This window comes from Cetorhinus maximus, chromosome 10, assembly GCF_964194155.1.
Source record: "Cetorhinus maximus chromosome 10, sCetMax3.hap1.1, whole genome shotgun sequence".
Classification (NCBI taxonomy): Eukaryota; Metazoa; Chordata; class Chondrichthyes; order Lamniformes; family Cetorhinidae; genus Cetorhinus; species Cetorhinus maximus.
In genome coordinates, this window is record NC_135888.1 from 112,950,025 (window position 1) to 112,972,432 (window position 22,408).

General features: G+C 44.0%; 1 protein-coding gene across 3 annotated transcripts in view; it reads right to left on the minus strand.

The window, feature by feature from the left end:
• Nucleotides 1-22,408, minus strand: part of atp10b (ATPase phospholipid transporting 10B) — a 368,600-nt gene that overhangs the window by 222,294 nt on the left and 123,898 nt on the right. For 2 of the 3 annotated variants that reach the window (XR_013577824.1, XM_078551014.1), the window contains exons 2-3: nt 12,780-12,927; nt 7,643-7,791 (exon numbers count right to left, since the gene is read on the minus strand). Coding sequence is in view for 1 of the 3 variants with exons in the window: in XM_078551015.1 (XP_078407141.1) it covers nt 12,780-12,781 (2 nt within the window). In the remaining 2 variants the exon portion in view is untranslated. The remainder of the gene's footprint in view (nt 1-7,642; nt 7,792-12,779; nt 12,928-22,408) is intronic. The other variant, XM_078551015.1, reaches the window with a different exon arrangement.

Genomic DNA, 22,408 nt, shown 5'->3' on the forward strand with positions numbered 1-22,408 from the left:
CTCCCGCCTTCCTGAAAATTTACATCGGGCGCAGTGAGGTCAGGAGTTCCCCCCGACATCGCTGCGCGTCATATTATGCATCGGTGAGCAGGCCCCACCCCCGCTCGCCGACTCGTAAAATTCTGTCCATAGTTATAGGAAAAATAACTGAAATATATTTTGGATCCTGATGAATCTAATTCAACATTTCTGGGAGGACCCAGTTACATGTCTTGAGATTTTATATTAGGTACTTTATTTGAGCTCAGCAATAACGATAAAAACAGAACAAAACAAAAAAAAACATATTCATATTGTTTTTTTAAATGTTGTAAAATGCCTCAAGGTGCTTCACAGAAAAATTAACAAAACTTGACACCAAGCCACGTAAGGAGATAGTAGGGTAGATGACCGAAAAAACACTCTTTGAGCATGATTTAAGGACTGTCTTAAAGGAGCAAAGAGAGGAAGAGAGGCCAAAAGGTTTAGCCAGGGAATTCCAGAGCTTAGGACCTCAGCAGCTGAAGGCATGGCACTGAGGTGGAGTGATCCAAATCAGGAATGCGCGAGTCCCTGAATTGGAAGAATGTAGATCTTGGAGGAAATTACAGAAATAGGGAGAGTGAGGAAAATCGAAGGAATTAAAAGCAAGGATGGGAATTTTAAAATCAAGGCTACGTAGGGCAGTGAGCAGAGAGATGATGAGTGAACATGACTTGTGTGAATTAGGGCACGAGGTGCCGAGTTTTAGATGATGTCAATTTGGAGGGCAGAAAGTAGGAAACTGGCCCAGAGTATTTTGGAATGGTCAAATCTAGAGGTAACAGAAGCATTGATGAGGATTTCAGCCACAGATGAATTGAGGCAGGGGCAGAGTTGGGTGTTGTTATGGAGGAGGAAATAGGAAGTATTATCAATGGTGTGGAAATGGTGAGAAGCTCACTACAGGGTCAAATATGACACCGAGTTTGCAAGCAGCCTGGTTCAGCCTCAAGACAGTTGCCAGGGAGAGGAAAGGAGTTAGTGGCTGGGAACATAGATTGTGATGGGGAACAAGGATAATAGTTTCAGTCCTCCCAATATTTAGTTGAAGGGAAGTTTTGCTCATCCAGTCCTGGATGTTGGACAAGCAATCTGACAGTTTAGACAGTGGGGGAGTTGAGAGTGGGTGTCGTCAGCCTGCACATGGAAACTTATTATGTTCTGCTATGGGGTCGCTTTGCTTGCGAACCGGTTGCTCCTTATCTGTCAGCAGGTGAGTCGATTATAATAAACTGCAGATGCAGAGACCAATAGGAAATGAAGCACATGCTATTCATTTACACAGACAACAGAGCACTAACATGAAGTGTGCCTCTCCAACCAGACTCTACTCTAGACTAACATTAACATGGTAGCCTGCACTACACAGCCATTGGGTCTTACAGTCACATGGTCAATCTGCTCACATTCTCTTAAAGCTGTATTACACCTCAGATTACCACATCCCTCCCCCTTTACTTGAAAGTACATTTTACAATATATTAACTATTTTTCAAAAATGAACTATTTACAAATTCAGTATCTCAGGAGGCTTTTTCAAACGTGTCAACTGTTGTAGTTCTACAGCTTCGGATGCTTTATCTGAGGCCTCCCTGTCAGGAGTTATCTGTCCACTCGGCTCCCCAGTAGGAACATGTAAGTTTGCCTCTTTGACTCTCTCATGCTCAATGGGTCCTACAGGTACTTCCAAAGCAAGAGGAGTTCCTTCTACCTGTGGTGTAGACTCCAATGGGAATGTTTGGTATCTTTTCTTGTGGATCTTTTCCTGAGGTGATCTACATGTCTCCTGATTATCCAACTTTCAACCGATATGTGGTAGGACGGGGGTCCTGTCACTGCACTGACTTCACCTGATAGCCATTTGGGCCCATCTCCAAAGTTCTTTGCAAAAACTGCTTCTCCTACTGTGATGTTTCTCTCACAAATGTGGTAATTGTGTTCATTTTTCTAGGCCTCCTGACTTCTGTCTACCCTCCCTCACCTAAATTTGGCTTTATGAGGCTCAAACATGTCGTGAGACATCTCTTCATTAATAACTCTGCGGGGGAAATACCGGTGGTCGCATGTAATGTAGTCCTGCCCCTACTCCATAATGGGATGCAATGCAGTTTAAAATCAATTCTTTGTTTGGTTCAAAATGTACGAACAGGGCCGATGAATGTAGTAACTGCTTTACTGCCGTAAAAGCCTGTTGATGTGGGGTTTGCCAAGTCCACCTGTGGTTTTTCTTGAGTAACCTGGAGCCAGTACTGTTGATAAATTTGGGAGAAAACGACCATAGTAGTTAACCATTCCCAAGGAGGACTTGAATTCTGTGGCATTTTTCGGGGCTGGCGCCACACAAATACCTCTCACCTTGTCTTCTACAGGGTGAAGGCCCTGCAAGTTGACCCTATGACCCAGGTAAATCACTCCTTTTGCTTGGAAGATACATTTTTCCCTTTTCAAGCATCTTCTAGCTTGTGAGAAACACTTCAATACGTCTTCCAAGTTAGCCAGGTATTGTTCATCAGTTAGTCCTGTTACTAGGACATCATTGAGATAAACAACCACATGGGGTAGACCTTGGAGTAAATTTTCCACAATCCGTTGGAAAATGACACAAGCTGATGAGACTCCGAAGGGTAACCTGTTATACTGGTATAACCCCCTTTGTGTGTTGATAGTCACAAAATCCCGAGAAGCCTTTTTTAGCTTGACTTGCCGGTAAGCGTGGCTCATGTTGAGTTTCGTATATACGTTTCCCTCTGCCAGCTTGGAGTGCAATTCATCAGTTTTTGGTACAGGGTGCCTATCAAGTCTGGCCACTTTGTTGACGGTCAACTTGTAATCCCTGCATATTCGCACACACTGGTCAGGCTTTAGAATGGGAACTATGGGTGCTGCCTATTCGGAAAATTGTACAGGTTGTAAGACTCCCAACCTTTCCAGCCTGTCCAATTCAATATCCATATTTTCCTTGTAATGCATAGGGGACTGGCCTCGCCTTCATATATCTGGGGGTTGCTCCAGGACCCACATGGATTTTAGCTTGCAGCCCCTGAATATTCCCAAGCTCTTCCCTGAACACAGGCATATTTCTGTAATAATTCTTGCATATCTTTCATTTTGGTTCTGATGAAGAGTCATACGGACTCAAAATGTTAACTGTATACTTAGACAACTTAGTCTACTGCATTCGTTGCTCCCAATGCGGTCTCCTCTACATTGGAGAGACCAAACGCAAACTGGGCGACCGCTTTGCAGAACACCTGCGGTCTGTCCGCAAGAATGACCCAAACCTCCCTGTCGCTTGCCATTTTAACACTCCACCCTGCTCTCTTGTCCACATGTCTGTCCTTGGCTTGCTGCATTGTTCCAGTGAAGCTCAACGCAAACTGGAGGAACAGCACCTCATCTTCCGACTAAGCACTTTACAGCCTTCCGGGCTGAATATTGAATTCAACAACTTTAGATCTTGAACTCCCTCCTATATCCCCACCCCCTTTCCATTTCTTCCCCCTCCCTTTTGTTTTTTCCAATAATTTATATAGATTTATTTTTTCCCACCTATTTCCATTATTTTTAAATTTATAACTTTTATGCCCTGTTAGTCTTATTTCACTCCCCCCCCACCCCACTAGAGTTGCACCTTGAGTGTTCTGCCATCCATTCTTAATTAGCATATTCTCTTAGATAATATCACCACCTTCAACACCTCTTTGTTCTTTTGTCTGTGACATCTTTTGATTATCTGCTCCTATCACTGCTTGCTTGTCCCTACAACCACCCCCCCGCCGACTTCTCTCACCCCACTCCCCCCACCTTAAACCAGCTTATATTTCACCCCTCTCCTAATTTTACTCAGTTCTGTTGAAGGGTCATGAGGACTCGAAAGGTCAACTTTATTCTTCTCCGCCGATGCTGCCAGACCTGCTGAGTTTTTCCAGGTAATTCTGTTTTTTTTCATTTATGTTAACTATATTCCTCTCTGCAGATGCTGTCAGACCTGCTGAGTTTTTCCAGCTATTTCTATTTTTGTTTCAGATTTCCAGCATCCATAGTATTTTGCTTTTATCTTAGAGTTCGACCCTCCCCTGCTACCACTATCAGGAGTAGATTAGCAGACTGTCTTCCCTAATGTACTGGAACCTTGCATATACTTTTTACTTGTTTGTTTTCGCCATTATATGTCTTTAATCTGGCATCTGAGTTTCCCAGCTTTAGTGAGTGGCCTCCTCCATTCAGATACTTAAATCAATTCGATGTGTTGCACCCCTGGAGAGACAGTCACTTGCTATGTAGCAGCCTTGAAACAACTGACAGAGCACTGTGAGTTCAGGAGATCGATTACCGACATGTTAAGAGACCGATTACTGTGTGGGATTAACGAAGATGCCATTCAAAAAAGGTTGTCAGTATTTAAATTTAGAATTTAGACTTCAGCAAGGCGCTGGAGTTGGCGCTCGCAATGGAAAGCGCAGTCGGGGATTCAGAAAAAGTCAAGGGATTACAAAATGGTGTCGTTCTTCGCGTCAGGAGGGAGGCATCGGTTAGAAATGGGGCGGAAGTGCAGGGTTCCGTGGAAAGGCGGGAAAAAGCCGCCATTAACACAGCAGCAAAAAGCAATGGTTTAACTGATAAAAACCACATTAATAATGGCAGAAATAAAACCAGGCAGCCTACAAACAAACGACAGTTTAAAAGAACCGAGTGTTTATACTGCTAGCGTAATGGAAACATTATGTGATATTGTAAAGAAAGGTTGAGGCAAAACTGCAAACAAAAAAGGCAGAAGTCGTGAAATTTATATGATGGAGGAACCAGAAGAAACAGAGTCAGATATTTACTTGCTACACAACTGAAGAATGTGTAAAACAGAGCCAATCTACGTGACAGTAGAAGTCAACAGGAAACCCATTCGAATAGAGGTGGATACAGGCGCGTCCATGACAGTCATAGGGGAACATACTTCGGCTGAAAGTGGCTTTTCACAAAATTCACCAACTCATCAAAGCTCTTGGAATCTAGGGCATTGGGTGCTGTTAATCTACGAATTAGGCCGTATGTTTTACTGCCACATGTTGATAAGAGGATCGCCCACCTCGTCTCCTCCCCCCCGATATGTCATTGGCCAAAAAGAAAAACGCAAGGCGTTCAATATAATGTGGCCACTCATCGGTGGTCTGATCAAATGGCTCGATGGGGCCAAATTGTGGTTATTGGAGGGAGATAACTTTGATGACTATGATGAGGGCTGTACTTACAACCGGCCTGCAAGGCACGGCTGATTCACTACAGTTGAGTTTTCGCGTCTTTCCTTGGTGTCATCGATTGGTTGTGTTTTACCACATAGCCAGTTGTTATGTTCTACTACGGGGTTGCTTTGCTCGCGAACCGCATGCTTATCTGTCAGCAGGTGAGTCGATTACAGTATACTGCAGACATAGTGACCAATATAAAATGAAGCTCATGCTATTTATTTACACAGACAACAGAGCACTAACATGATGTGTGCCTCACCAACGAGACACTACTCTAGACTAACATTAACCTGATAGTCCATGCTACACAGCTATTGAGTCTTACAGTCACGTGGTCAATCTGCTCACATTCTCTTAAAGGTGTATTACACCTCAGATTACCACAAAACTGATGCTGTTTCCTCGGATGATGTCACAGAGGAGTAGCATGGAGATAAGAAATAGTAGGCTTTGGATCCCTTGTGAACTGGAATGTGTGCCTAGTTGCTCATTATTTAGGTAAATGATCAGAGAACCTCTACAACCAATGAAAGTTTTGAGCTGGCCAAATTAGAACATACTGAAATATCTTGATTAATTGATTGGCGTTAATTATTTTCGAGATGATGCAAGACAGGTTCCAATTCAAGTGTAATGACAAACAGCAAATCACAAACTAAGACTTTTGTAGTCTATCAAGGCTCCGCCTTGTCATGACATGTGAAATTGGTCAGATTGTAATGTGTTCCGTACACAACTTTCAGAGGTTGTGAGCAGTGACTGATCTTAACTCTGCATGTGTCTGGTTCAACAGGAATGAATCCAAAATTTAATAGACAAAAATGCTTCACTTTTGAACTAGACCACATGCTTCTGTAATAACGGTGACTGAAATATGTAACTGGCTAAACCAACAGCACATTTCATGGAGAAAACATCGGTCCCAAAAAGACTTTCTTTCATTGTCTTTATTTAGACACTATTTAAGTCAAATAGTTGCTTGCTCACCATTTGAAATGTTAACATATGTGAATTGAGAGAGTGTGGAGTAGATTAATTTTGTTTCTGTAATTGCTGAACTATCGAAGGAAGGGTACAGGAGAAGCAGTAAGTATTCAGGCATCAACACCTGACAGTGTATGGTATCTGTCAAAATCTTAACCTTTTGGTTTACATCAAGGAAGTAGCATCAACACAATATGTATCTCACGGCATAAATTACAGCTCTGGTTCTGGCAAGATATCCAAACTCCATATGTCAACATAAACTTAGTGGGCAGAATGTTTCCGTCAGCGAGCTGGGGGCGGGGCCTGCTCACCAACGTGAAAATGACGCGGGACGACGTCGGGATGACCTCATCCCACCCCATTTAAATATTCAGGAAGGCGGGCGGATAGCGCGATCAGCTGTCCGCCCGCTGACCTGTCGATGGCCAATTGAGGCCATTGACAGGATAATTAAGCTAATTAAAGGCCCTGCCCATCCAACCTTAAGGTTGGCGGGCAGGCCAGGAGCCCCAGCGGGCTTCTGAAAAAATATTAAACCTCATCCACTGGCGGGATGAGGTTTCATGTCTGTTTTAAAAAACTTTAATAAAGTTTATGTGATATTTATTAACACGTCCCATCTCATCTGACAGTTAGGGAATCCCTCCCCCCCTGCACAGGAAGCGCATAGCGCTTCCTGTCGGCCAGCTCGCTGGGCGGGCCTTAATTGGCTCGCCCACTCAAAATGGCGGCGGGGCCCGTTTCGGCAGCAGCAATCGGCTGCCCACCCGCCCGCCGCCAAGCCAATGGGGCTCACCCGCCCATCAAAGGCAAAATTCTGCCCAGTGCATCTAAAGTTGTCATTCCAAAGGTCTATAAACTCTCAAAGCTGCTATTGCATCAAAATGTCTTGCGACAAGTCAACAGCACAGTTTCTAATTTTGTGTCTTTTTAAGTACTGATCTGATTTGATATCTATGACTTCTATGTATTAATTTAGCTGTAAGTAAATCTGATCAAGTTGCTTCTAGCTTAGAGACAATAGTCTGTCAGAATGATATTTATCATGATTTCCAGCGAAGGACATGCTATAATTGTGGGAGCTAATTGTTAAACCCATTCATGACACACAAAAGGGCACAGATTTTGGTTAAGTGACTTCTGCTTTTGGAAACTGCCTTTTGCTATAAATGCAAGACAAAAGCCCAAACAGTAACATTGTGTTCAAAACAAAGATCGAATTACCTGGAAAAACTCAGCAGGTTTGGCAGCATCAGTGGAGAAGAAAAGAGTCGACGTTTCGGGTCCACACTACCCTTGTTGCTCATCAAAGCACTTGGCTGAAAAGACTGCCAGAATAGATAATTGTCAATAGAGCCAAGGATCTGTAGTACTGTAATGAGCATAATTACCTGAAGAATTGCAGAACTTGTTTGATTCCTCCAACAAAGTGGTTTACTTGGTTTTGGCCCTGATTTGCCTGCTTCTACTTTTTCCCCCTCTATTTTTTTGTCTGTAGAAATCCTCAGCAAAATAACTTCCTTTTATGACCATTGTAAATCTGTAAATCATGTTTTGTAAATGTTCTTGAAAATGAAAACAAGCCCCATTTATCAGCCCTATCAAGGAGTTAGATTTTCACTTTACACTGACCTGTTATTATTTCTGTAATGTTGGGAGTGAGTGGTGCTTATCTGTATTTATTTCAATTCCATCAATTCATGATCCGTCAAATAGTGCATCAAACTATGATGGCTCGAGTGCCATGTAGCTCTATATCATCCAGGTACAAACCAGCAGGCTATTCCAAGTAGGTTATAGTTTTATCCGGATCACTATCAAGACTGATGATTAAGTTTCTATTTCTGCCTCTTTGATTTATGTGTCTTTTAAACCACCAATTGGACCCTTCAAAAAATTAACAGGACTACAGGAGTACCTACACATACAACATTTATTTTATTTCCCAGTAGAGCATTTTTAAATAAGCCCCAAACTAAAATTTATTTTGCCTTTTTTTACAAAAATATCTGCAGCCGTTACTACAAGCAACCAATTTTGAACATAAGATAAAAATTTGAAGCACTTAAATATATACAGCACACACACGAAGGAGTGCTGATTTACATACAATAAACCACCAGCCTGTGCATTTATAAGTTAAGAGTTTATACTGCCCAGGCCAGCAATCACTGACAGATAGCCACTGTTGATGGTAATGAGTGCACCAAGGGTGGGGGCTCCTGACTTTGAGGAGTGACTGAACCCAACTGTGTAAGAGCATTGAACTAACAGGTGGATATTCAGTCATCAACACAGGTTTCTGGCTGCAAGGTAATGCTAAGCCCAATTTGCCAGGGAATTGGATTAACATCAGCACTAATACACTCATTAACAAGGCAGGTTTCAGCTTCAACTGTGCAGTTTTATTCAGCTCCTGCATTTCTCAGGCTTAGTAACCTTTCTGAGTCAGTACATCTGATAAGGCTTTCATCACTCAAAATACCCCAAAAAAATCCAGGATGAGACAGATGCACAAGAATCCAATAATCCTTTCATATGTGCTTAAAAGAAAGGAACCCTGATGGTATTATTCACTTTGTGTCAGTCTCCAAGAAACTGCACAATTACTCTAGAGGCTCCAAAAGCTTCTGCTGGTTTTTTGCAAGGATTTGATTCAAATTAATTTGTTTTAAGCTGCTGGGGCTTGGAAAAGGTTAACTTTACGCCCTCCACCACTCCCCCCCTCCATCCCCCATTGTATTTCTATTGCATTCATCACCTTTTTATAAAAAAAAACATCCAATTTCTGTTACATAAATGTCCTCGGGTCACAGGACTAATCAGAGCAGTTAAGTTTTTGCCATCTAAATTAGCCACTGCGGCAGCATTGCCATTTAAACAAATTCTCAGTTGCAAAACAGACTGTATATTGATGAACACAGTTTAACTTTAATTTATGCTTCATTTCTCATCACATCTCTGTAGCCCACTTGTGGGACTTTGTGCATGGATTGCAATATGTAAATAAGTTTTTGATATGTTTTGTGGGTGCAAGTAGACATTGGGAGGCAAACTCAACCATATCGGAGCACGGCCCCCGTTTAAATGTCACTACCAGTGAGGCGAAGATTCCAGATAGGTGCTTTGTTGTAGCTTACCTGTTGTGGGAGGGAGAGGCGGTAGTAAAATTCACATTCTGAGCTATCCAGCAAATCAGGCCTAGCTTGTGTTAAGTAATGCCAGATGGGGTTTTCAAATGAGCAGAGTTGTTTTTTCTATGCTTAGGAGGACCACTCCAGCTTCTCCTGGCTCCACCAAAAAGATCCATTCAAAGCTTCATTTTCAGGACAACTGCTTAGGCTGCACAATGCTTGGCATAACTCGGCATTGTGCACATCGTACATGCTTCACTCATTCGCATCTGAAGCTTGAAAGTCAGGGTCCGGTAACTGGGGAAGGATTTTACAGTCCCCTCCTGTATGTGGGTTTGCAGGCACATAAAATTCTGTGGGCGCCTTTTCCGCTGCCTACTTACTCACCTCTGACCTGACCGGAATTTAACAGGTTGAGGGCAATGCTTCATGCCCATCCTTGCAGCAATTGAGACCCTCAAGTAACCAATTAATGGCCACTTAAGGGCCACTTCCCAACAGGCTGTAATTTTTTTGACAGATGAACTTTTCACCTGTTTACAATCCTGCTGAAAAATGGCATCAGGTAGGCCTTGGGAATCAATGGGGTCAGCATTCCCCCACATATTTTAGATGAAAAATGGAGTCCAGAGTTGATAATCACCCCGCAGAGGCAATAGATTTCAGGAGAAATATCAGCAAGATTGTTTTACATAAGAAAATGCTATTTAAATATGCAGATGTTTGTGAATGTATTTAGGATTTTTTTTAGAAAAACCGTGGCGAAGAAACAATTTAGAATAGCTAATGGACAGGTCCCAAGCACTGTGTTGGGTAAGAAAAGATGAAGATTTGTGTTTTATATTGAAGATGTCTTGGGCAGGACAGTCCATTAAAACAGCAACATATGGTGACAAGAAGTAAATATCCACCTACACAAAAATTCTACCATCTCCCTGCCCAAAAAAAGAACCATCTGTCATCCCCTTTCTCTCTTTGTTTATGAAATTGCTGTGTATCCAGTGTACAGTTGCACAAGCTCCAGCCTTCTTGTTATCTCCTCCAAGTATGCAGTCATCATGTATAAGCACAGAAAATAGGCTAAACTCAGTAAACTGATGCTATAACAAGGAGTTATTTGGGACTGAGATAGTGCCAGTGCTATGCTGATGATTCACCATCCTTTATCCCCTTTGAGTGCAGCTTCCTGCTGCCTGCACAGGTTTAGAAAATTTACACTTGCAGGCATTGGTAAGCTTTTCAGCAATGTCCATATACACATACTGTTTCCAGCAAGGGTCAGAGGCCAGTGATCCAGAGCAGGTACTCATAGTCAGAGAGTAATTTATAGCACAGAAGGAGGCCATTTGGCACATCAATTCTATGCTGGCTTCCTGTGGAGCAATCCAGTCAGTTTTGGTGTCTCACTTTATCCTCAGAGTCCTGCAAGTTTATTTCCTTCAAGGGCCCATCCAATTTCCTTTTGAAATCATTGATCATCTTTGCTTCCAACACCCTCGTAGGCAATGAGTTCCAGGTCATTACCTCATTCCCCCACATCCCTCTCCAAAACACTTGTATCTGTGTCCTCTAGTCCTTGTGCTATCAGTTACCTTCCTTATCCATCTATCCAAACCTATCATAATCCTGTACACCTATATCAAACCTCCTCTCAGCCTCCTTTGCTCCAAAGAGAACACCAACTTCCCCGACCAAAACTTATGGCTAAAATCCCCTACTGCTGGAACTCATCAGGTAAATCTCCTTTACACCTCCTCAAAAACCTTCACATACCCCCTAAATTGTGGTGGCCAAAACTGGATGCAGTACACCAGTTGCAACCTAACTTTACTGATTTTGTACTCAATGCCTCTATTAATGATGCCCAAAATCATATGTGCTTTGCTAACCACTCTATGTCCTGCCATGTTCAAAGATCTATGCACATAAGAAAATGCTATTTAAATATGCAGATGTTTGTGAATGCATTTAGGATTTCTTTTAGGAAAGCCGTGGTGAAGAAACAATTTAGAATAGCTAATGGACAGGTTCCAAGCACTGTGTTGGATAAGAAAATATGAAGATTTATGCTTTATATTGAAGGTGTCTTGGGCAGGACAGTCCATTAAAACAGCAACATATGGTGACAAGAAGTAAATATCCACCTACACAAAAATTCAACCATCTCCCTGCCCAAGAAAAGAGCAGGTCCTTCTGTTTCTGCACACTATTTAGAATTGTGTAATTGAGTCTATATTGCCTGATCCTATCCCATTTGCCAAAATGCGTCACTTGACACTTCTGTATTAAATTCCATCTGCCTCTTGTCTACCTATTCTGCTAGCCTTATTGCAATCAATTAGTATCATCCTTATTAAAACAGAAAATTCTGGAAAAACTCAGAAGGTCTAACAGCATCTGTGGAGAGAGAAGCAGAGTTCATGTTTTGAGTCCATTAACATTAACTCTGTCTTTCTCTCTCCACTGATGCTGTTAGACCTTCTGAGTTTTTCCAGCATTTTCTGTTTTTATTTCAGATTTCCAGCATCCATAGTATTTTGCTTTTTCTTGGTATCATCCTTATTGTTTGCCAGTCCTCCATGTTCGATATCATCAGCAAATTTTGAAATTTTACTCTATATTCCAATATCCATGTCCTCAGGATAAAGCAAAGTGATCCTGGCACTGACCCTTGGGAAATACTACTATCTACCATCAACCAGTCTGAAAAATAACCATTTACAACAATTCGCTGTTTTCTGTCCTTAAGCCAAATTGTTTTCTTATCCAAGTTGACACTGACCTTCCTATTCCACGGGCCTCAGTTTTGTTAGCCTTATAGGTGGTACTTTGTCGAACACTTTCTTTAACTCCATATAGAAAACAAATATTCCCCATTAACCTTCTCTATTACTTCATGAAAAAATTCAATTAGATTAGCCAAGCCTCTTTCAAATCCATGCTAGCTCTCCTTAATTAAACCTCTCCAAGTGCCTCTTGATTTTTTTCTCTGATCATTATTTCTAAAACCTTACCCAGGACTGATTGGTCCATAGTTGCTAGGACTGTCTTTACACCCTGTTTTGGATAAGATTGTCACATTTGCTACTCTCCAATTCTCTGGCACCTTCCCCGTACCTAGGAAATATTGAAGGATTATGGCCCTTCCAGTATCTCCACCTCCATTTCCTTTAGCTACCTGGGATGGACTGTAGCTGAATTTTTTCCCTCTATTTCCTGGACCAAGCAAGTTTAAGGCACCTGTTGAAGTTTGAGCTCATGCCTGATTTAAAATAAAACTCAACTTTATCATTACAATTATTGAAATTATTTCAGGTCATCTTGGATTAATAATAAAGTATATAAATTGTACAGTATGCTCGAAATGTGTATAAATAATAGCAATGTTAAATACATTGTTCATTAAGAGGGCAATATGTCCACACATTTAAGCCAGATATAGACTCACGTTTTGTGATTTTTGCTGCTAATTCCCAACTCTTCATTATCAAGCCTTCAAACAACCTTGTAGTCAAAATCTCTGTAGGTTCTACGAGTTTAATCTGTGGAAAGAAAAGGCATCCAGTAAGAAGGTATTTCTCAGTCATATATTTGATCTTAATTTAGACTGAGATTAGCCTTCCTAATATCAATTTCTGAGATACATCCAGCACAGAATCCCTGCATGTATTGTTATCACATAACTCCACTGGCTTCTCCACTTTAAAGGAAACAATGAGAACCTAACACATGTGCCAAAATTCAGAAGTAAACTACATTTATCTAAATTGCCATAGAGAGCTTACACTTATTGGAGTCTCTCACTCCCTTTTCTGTTCCTGAATTTTATTTTTTAACAAGGGGAAAGCAGTGATTTTCCCCTTTCTATAACCTTGACGGATTTAAAATCCAATCACATCAATGCTACTTAGACTCCATGTTAATAGCAAAAGTAACTGGTTAGGATAGCAAATGGGACGATGTATTTTAAGCTCGAGTTCAGATTATGCTACAAATGTCTCCTAACACCATTCTAAAATATGGATTATAACAAATACTTGGGTAAAGCAAATCATTAGACTTGAGAAAATGCCAATAGTTTTGAGATATTTTCATGTAACCGAACCCAAATTGGTTTGAAAGTGGCTATATTGCTACAATTTAGAACTACCATTTATTAACAACGACCACCAATGGGGTACTGTTTTAATTGGAGCCAGCATTCCTCCTCTTCCTTTTCACATTCAGGTAGGTTTTAACCTTTTGTGCTTCTTTCACAGCCTCAGGCAGTTCCCAAGGAGCACTAGTTAGACCACTGCAAAAACAAAAAGATTTGCTGGGCATTGTGAAGTGCAAGCTCCATCATGATACTAACCATGTCAGGAGTGTTTTGCAATTGTTGCAAGATACTTCTTTGTATAATTAAATTTCACTGTTTTCGGGCAATCACCAGTGATACCTGAAAGCAGCTAAGTCCAGTATGGTGGCTACCATGCCACCACATCATGGGCTGAATTTTGCCGTCGGCGAGAAGGGGGCGGGGCCCACTCACCAACGCGTAAAAGATGCGGGATGATATCGGGGGAACCCTTGACGTCATCCAGCCCCATTTAAATTTTCAGGAAGGCAGGGGCACAGCAAAATCAGCTGCCAGCCCGCCGACCTGTCAATGGCCAATTGAGACCATTGACAGGATCATTGAAACAATTAAAGGACCTGCCCATCCAACCTTAAGGTTGGCGGGCAGGCCAGGAGCCCTGGCAGGCAATAGAAAAAACATGAAACCTCATCCATGGGCAGGATGAGGTTTCATGTAGGGATTTAAAAAGTTTAATAAAGTTTTAGTGCAATATATGAACGTGCCCCATCTCATGTGACATTGTCACATGAGGCAGACATGTTAAGGAATTTTTTTTTCCTCTATTTTTAACATTTTTAAAACTGTCAGCGATTTCCCTGAGGCAGCACTTAGCCTCAGGGAGATGTGCGCTCTTTCATGCGCATGCATGAATCCCCCCCGCATAGCGCTTCCCGCCGGACGTCTTGCTGGGCGGGCCTTAATTGGCCCGCCCATGTAAAATGGCGGCGGGACCCACTTCTCCGGCGGGGATCGGCTCCCCACCTGCTGGAGATTGGGTCGTGCCCGCCCGCCCGACAGGCAGAAAATTCTGCCCCATGTTCGCACAAGATACCCAATATTGGGTTCGTCAATGCCTGTTTTTTTGCTTGAAAATCAGATGTTAAGCGGTCCAATTTCTAGGTGAATGATAGTGTTTTTTTCTCCCTGGATACAAATACAGGCACAGACCTAATTCTAATAGGAGGCGCCAGAAAATCCCACATCAAGATGCAATGAAGGTGAAGGTCTGACATAGAAGGTCACCTGCCCATTTCCCTCTAATTGCACCTGAGAAATACTATTTCTCAGACACAATGGGCAGAATTTTGCCCTCGATGGCGTGCGGGCCCCACCGGCTCAGCAGCGGGCAGGCAGCCAACCACCGCCACCGAAACGGGGCCCGCTGCCATTTTGAGTGGGCGGGCCAATTAAGGCCTGCCCAGCGGCCTGCCCGACGGGAAGCGCTATGCGCTTCCTGTGAGGGGGGAGGCATTCACGCATGCGCACGAAAGAGCGCACTGCTCCCTGAGGCAAAGTCCTGTCTCAGGGAGATTCGTGACAGGTAAGTAAAGTCTAAAAATAGAAAAATAATAAAATTATTAACATGTCCCCCTCATGTGACAGTGTCACACAAAATGGGACATGTTAATAATAAACACATAAAATTTATTAAATGTTTAAAAAAAACGGACATGAAATTTCATCCCGCCAGTGGATGAAGTTTCATGAATAATCTGGACCCCGCTGGGGCTCCTGGCCTGCCCACCAGCCTTAAGCTTGGACGGGCAGGTCTTTAATTATCTTAATGAGCCTGTCAATAGCCTCAATTGGCCATTGACAGGTCGGCGGGCGGACAGCTGATTTCGCTGTCCGCCCGCCTTCCTAAAAATTTAAAGGGACCGGGATGACGTTGGGGATTCCTCCCGACGCCATCCTGCATCATTTTCCCCTTGGCAAGCGGGCCCCGCCCCCAAATCGCCGAGGGGAAAATCATGCCCAATGTAGGGGAAGTTCTATCTTGAATTGCATTACTTGCTCACAATTATTATGTTCTATAAGACATAAAGTTATGCTACTGATAATTTCTTGCACGTTATATCCTTGAATCTTATTATCTGGTCTCCTCTTGGACTTTTAGATCTGAATATGTTTTTTAAGTACATATAAAACATCTGTTGTGTGTTTAGCCAGGGTCACCAAGACAAGTAAAACTGTAACAGCTGTTCAGATTTAGTACAAGTTGCACAAACTAAGGATCATGACATCTGCATTCCAAAATGCATTCCAAAAACTCTAATATTTGAACTACATCCAAGATATTATCAGCTGTAACAGGAATTAAAAAAGGTGATTCATTGATACTTAGCTTTCATAAAATCTCAAGTGAGAGAGACAGTTAGCTAATTATTGCAATTCTCTATACAGGATCAATTTTGTTCACATGCCAATTAATATACTTAAGAGTCAGGGCAGTTTGAATACCCAGTGATCCCATTAAACTCAGATCATCTCCAGCTGATCACAAATAGCATGGCCTTTGTCTTGAATGATTTCACAACTTTATAAAGAAAAGGTGTTGCTGCAAATTTTGTTAAACCCAGGTCACAGCTACATTAATACAAGAATAGCACTGGAATTGCAGGGGTTTGGATTCCACACAGAATAGGGCGTAAGGAATGGGAGTAGGTGAAGACCATACTGCCTGTCGAACCTGCTCCACCACTCAGTATGATCGTAGCCTGTGTTCAATTAGATAATTTTAATCTTGAATGCAGAATAGTATACAATAGAGGATGTTAACAGATCATGTGTTTGAAATGCAGTCTTAAATAAATAACCATGTCCTTTAGGGCTTTGATGCACTCACTCAAGGACACCCCGGAAATTAGTGGTATGGAAAAAACATCCAAGTCACAAATATGAACTGAAAGGTCCTTGCACGAGAATTAATTTAAAAATAATTTATCCTCTATAAATCTTTGGGTGTATTTTGTTAGATTCTATACTGTGATCTCATGTTATGCCCGTTGTTTAATAGAATGGGGATTTGAGAAATGCACACATTTAAAAATCAGTGGAACAGGCTAGACTTACAATTTTGTAAACAGACTTCTTTTCTCAAGGATGTGCCCTGTTATTAATTAATTTTTCTTTGGAAACAATGTATAAGTTTGACTTCATATAGAAGACAACGCAAATAGATTATTATTTTTATCAGCAGATTTCACTTCCCAATTTGCTCCCAATCCACCCACATGCACACTTCTAGGAGGGAAACAAATAGAGAAAACCTGCAGCCAATTCAGGAGTCATCCAGCAAAAAATGTCTGTCCAACCTCTCTTCAGTTTTGAGATAACAAGGCACGAGCCAGGAAGCCATCAACTCACTAGTTATCATCCATATAGTGCAAAAAGCCAGTTGAGTGGTGCGTCATCTGTCACATTTTAAGGGCAGAATTTTACCCTTGGCGTGCGGGATCGGTGGGGGCGATCGGGTATCCGATCGCCGCCTGCAATTGGCAGGGCTCCACAATTTTATGTGGGCGGGCCAATTAAGGCCCGCCCAGCATGTTACGTGGCCTGGAATGTGTGCAAAGGGGTGGGCATGATGTCCGCAGGGTCCAATGGTGAACCTGCAGCCAATTCAAATGCAGCCTCGGCAGCCCCTGGAAGGCTGCCACTGAGAGACGTGGATGTGTTGCCAATGGAGATCATAGTGGGTGGACACAGCAGGCGGGAGGGCAGGTCGGCGGGGCAGTCAGCCCTGCGTTTCTCAGATGAGCGTCTCGCTGCCCTCCTTGTCCCCATGGATCAGAGGGAGAGGCCCCCCAAACTCACCAAAACGACCTGGGAGGAGGTGGCATCCAGGGTCAGCAGCCATGATGTGGTGAGGTGCACATGGGTCCAGTGCCATAAGTGCTTTAACAATCTACTGCGTTCGGGAAGGGTGAGTACCGTGTTGGCATGGGTCACTTTGCAGAACGGTTAAAAGCTGCCCATCCCCCCCATGGACCTAAGGGGTGTTAGGGTGGCAGTGCCAAATGTCAGTGAGGCAGGAGCTGGCCAAGGGGGTGAGCCCTGGCTGCTTGGACTGAGTGCCTTGCGGCTCCAGAGTCACAAATTGCCTGAGCCCTGTGAGGTGTTCCTCAGGTGGGGTTGGCCAGGCTGCAATGGTGCTGCAGGTAGAGAGTGCAATAATCAATGTTCCTCTGCCCTTTCAGGAGAAAACACCCCATAACAATGCTGAGAGGTCATGGACTGATGGTTCCTCGTCCTATCACAATATGAGCAGGAGGCCCTGGAGCTGGAGAGGCACCATGCACCTCGGTCAAGCAGCCGCGGTGAGGTTGGGGTGCCAGAGGAAGGTAAGAGTGCAGTGCACTGAGGTGAGAATGTCGATTATTGCTACCATTCCAGTGTAGTCTCTATATTGATGTGAGCCTGGAATTGCCATTGATAATCGAAAGACGAGGGCACCATGATAAAAATCTCTGCCTCATCAAGGTGCCAGACATGCACAGTGACAGTTTCATGACTTAAACTAATGACATGTCCTTCTTCTCCCTTTTAGGCTCAACGGCATTCGTTATGAGGACCCTGAAGGCCCACCCCTGACCCCCGAAAACCACCATGCCCACCACACACCTGCGTCACCCTCTCTGTCAAGCAGGCACCAGCGCAGATACCAGCACCTTGGTGGGCATAACATCACTGTGTAGTCTATCGGTGCACATTGGTGAGGGTACTTCACACTCGCTTGAGGTGCAGGCAGAGGCAGAGAGTGCCCAGGGCACCAGCAGTCGGAGGACTGCTGGGAACCAGGGACATGCTCAGTCGATGGCTGATGATGGGCCTCTGGAGTCCTCCCTGAGGCAGCAGATGCTAGATGTCTAGCAGGATGTGGGGGAGGATCCGGCGGAGATAAATGAGGGAATGCGTGCCATGGTGTTCGTTGTGGAGGAATCCATGTGGAGCATAAGCACTGTGTTGACCCTCATGGCCGAGCACAGTGCCTCCTCCATGGAGAGAGTGGCGACTCTCATGGAGAGGCTGCTCCAGGAGCTCAATCAGGGCTTCCTGGGGATGCGCTCGGACCTGCAAGCCCTCACACCAGCAATGACATCAGCTGGTCAGTGTCAGTGTAGGAGATGGATTGGGCACCCAGTATCCCAGCTAGGTGCCTGTACATCAATGGCAAGCAGGGAGGTGCAAAGCAACCTGACATTGGCACACGAGCTGCCTCTATGGGCTCCTCTCAGCAGCTGCTCTGCCACTCTGCCAGTGACTGTGGCATCTGATGAGGCTGTGGCGACTGGGGAGATGCCAGCCATGGCACTGGCCACGCCTTCCCTGGCAGGGCCAGCACAGGCTCCACGGGCCAGAGGATGCCCGCCAAGGTCATCAAGGCCAACAGGACAGCAGAGTGAGCAGGCTGTCTCCAATGCCAGTGCCAGCGAGGGGGAGCACCTAGATGTAGCACTGGCAAGTGAAAACTTAAAACACCTTAAGCACAACATGGGCTTATCACAGGTGATATTTGGTTCCCCCATTTTTCTTCATTTTTTAAAGGTGTGATGGAAAACACTGGTTCATGTTAATTTCTGCTACTTTCAACATTCACAAGTAAATGACATGTTATTTTGTGCAGCTGGCCTCTGCATGCTTCATTTGTTCTGTAGGGGCAGGGTAGGCCATGATATTATGATGGACATGTGTCTCCTGAAACTTTATTGCAAAGGCACATAGTTTATGTTGACCAAGGAAATGGCCCTAACAGGGAACGAGTATGGAGCCTGCAACCCTGGCATGTGATGGTGGTTCTTATTTGGTAGTCTAGCTGAAGGAGCGTTGGATCAAAGCATCCCGGGTGTCCTTGCCTCCCTATAGGTTACCCAGGCCTGCGTCTATGCCCTCAGCGTTCTCCTCACCGTGCTCGTCCTTGGGCTTACTACTGGACTCACCGTATGTTGCCTGTGCAGCTGCATCAAGATCTTCTTCCTCCACTGTGTTCCCGCTTTCCAGTGCCAGATTGTGGAGAGTGCAGCATGCAACCACTATCAGTGACACACAATCTGGGCAGTGTTGGAGTGCGCTTCCTGAACGGTCCAGGTATCGGAAGCGCATCTTGGGAAGATCTATGGTTCTCTTTACCACTGCCCTTGTGGAGGCGTGGCTCCTATTGTACCGCTGCTCGGCCTCTGTTCTTGGATGGTGGAGAGGCATCATGAGCTACATTTTGAGGGGATAGCCCTTGTCTCCCAGCAGCCATCCATCAAGCCGGGCCGGAGCACTGAAGAACCTCGGAACCTGGGAGTGTCTCAGGATGTAAGCATCATGGGAGCTGCCTTGGTACCTTGCACAGGTTTGCAGAATCTGCATCCTGTGATCACACACTATCTACACGTTCATAGAGTGGAAGCCCTTCCTGTTGATGAAGGCACCGGGCTCACCTGCTAGCACCTTGATGGCCACATGTGTACAGTAAATTGCCCCCTAGATGCAGGGAATCCAGCAACCACTGTGAAGCCTCCAGCTTGCTCTGCCTGGCTGGCTTCATCTGTACCATAAATTCAATGTACTCCTGAACAGAGCGTCTGTCACCAGCTTGACGCAACTATGGACAGCTGATTGGGACACTCCACAAAGATCCCCCACTGACCTCTGGAAAGCGCTTGAGGCATAGAAGTTGAGGGCACCATGACCTTCAGCGTCACTGGCATGGGATGTCCATCCACGCAGTTGGAGCTGATCTCAGGGCCAATCCTCTGACAGATGGAAGTCACTGTCTCCCGTGAGAGACGGAGCCTCCTTTGGCATTGCACCTCAGACATATTGAGGTAGCTGCATTGCCGCCTGTAAACCCTGGTAGCAGGATAGTGACGTGTTCTGCGGCCCCTTCCGCCTTGGACTTCCTGTTGGCCCTGCACCCCTTGTGCCTGCACCTCTCCTCCCACAGGTCACTCCCCTGGCAGCTGAATAGGCACCTGGCCTCCTCCCCCCTTCTAGCCCTCTCTTCCTCCTCAGAGGAGGTGCCTCCAGCAGAGACCACAAACCCCATTAACAGGGTAAGGGAAGGCTGTCTAATACCTGGAAGGCCCCAAGTGGTATAAATCCACCGGGGACCTGGAAAACAACAGTTGAGTCCTGAACTGAAGCCACTAAAATATCTGAATGCAGCTCTGAAGTGAAATGAAGCTGTCTTGTTCACAGAAGCAACCAGCAGCAAGTAATATCCTGCACTCCTAACTAATCGCTTTGACAAGGCCACTGACCCCTCTTATCCCACCCGTGGATGAGGTTTTGCAAATTGTGGCCTTCCCATTTTGCCCGTGCGACGGCCTAAAGATCACGTGGGCTATGTAAAGTCGGAGACAATTGGTGTCTCAAGGGCCTTAACTGGCCACTCAATTAATGGTGGGAGCGCATCCATCTCCATCGCGCGCCCGCCTGGTGAAATATCACGAGTGCACATTGACATCGGCCGACGTCAACGCGCTTTATTTAACGCTTGAGCAGGTCAGGCACATGGCTGCCCGCCAACTAAAAATTCTGCCCTAAGTTACCATTATCAGCCTTTCTATCATAGGGCGCTATTGAATAAAGATCGAGTGCGGCCGCACGAGGAGCAGAAGTGAAGGACTAGCCACTTCAGGAATAATTTTGGCAACATTGGGTTCAGTCAAAGAAATTTGGCATGGGAGCTCCAAACCACCATCTACCCTGGAGGTGAGAGGGAATGGACAGAAGCAGGCATGGCAGCGGTAGGCTCTAAAGATGATAAATATAAGCCAGTTAACACAAAAATATCAATAAGGCCATTTTGGTTAAATTTGGAAGTGTGGAGGCCCTGGCCAGCAATAGATGGTTGTATGGATATTGCAAATGGGATTATAAAGGATTGGTAAGTTAGTTGGTTCAAGGCACAGCTTTTATAATACAATCAAATGTATTTGTGTAGGCAACTTTTGAAATAAAATTAATTTTAAATCTGTTTGCTTCTTGCTGATGTCCCTCAGATTAAAGATGGTTATTTGCAAGACTAGACTTACTTAGATCCTAATTAGCACCAGGAAGCTTTATATGAATTGGAATATGTAGATAGGTTTTACCATATACAAGCAATGGATATGATTATACAAGATGTGTCAACGCTGCTTAATTTATACCAAATCAAACTATAACTTTCTCAAGAACTACCAGCAGTATTACACATACACCACATAAAATATGTACTTTCAAGCACAAATTACAGATAGCCGCTTTTCATTCTTTTGGAAGATTTTTTAAAAAAGGAACAGATTTGTAATAAGTGGTTATTTAACTATGGGTAAAGTGAGTGATAAGCCTTGCATTCCTACCTTTGACAATTTTTCCACATGGGTTTCCTTTAATTACCAAGTTTGGAAAAGTCACCTCTGTTCTGTTAATGCCTTAATCTTTCCCATATTTAATCAGAAGGAGTAACAGCTCATTCAGTGCTGGAAGTCAAGCAAGCAGTCTGAAGAGTACTGAGGCAGTAGAGGGGTCAAATAAGGCTGTGGAGAGGTCGAGCTGGATGTCATCACCGTACATGTTGAAGCTGACCTCATGTCTTCAGACAATGTGACCAAAGAGTAGCATGTAATAAGAAAGAGCAGGGTGACAAAGATAGATCCTTGGGGGACTCCTGAGGTAGTGGTTCAATGGGTGGAAGAAATCCATTGCTGGAAGTGCTCTTGCTATGATAAGGCATGCAAGAGTGTTACCAAGCAAAGGAAAACCAGAAAAGTGCACAACAGCAGAGGAGGGTCCCTTTACATTTGATTGAAATTCTTCTGGAATTTGAAAGGTCAGTTTTGTTCTAAATATATGGTATTTTAGTGGTTATTTTTCTGTCTGAAAAAAAATTTATATGAACAAGAATCATTTTAATTCTGAATTCTGTA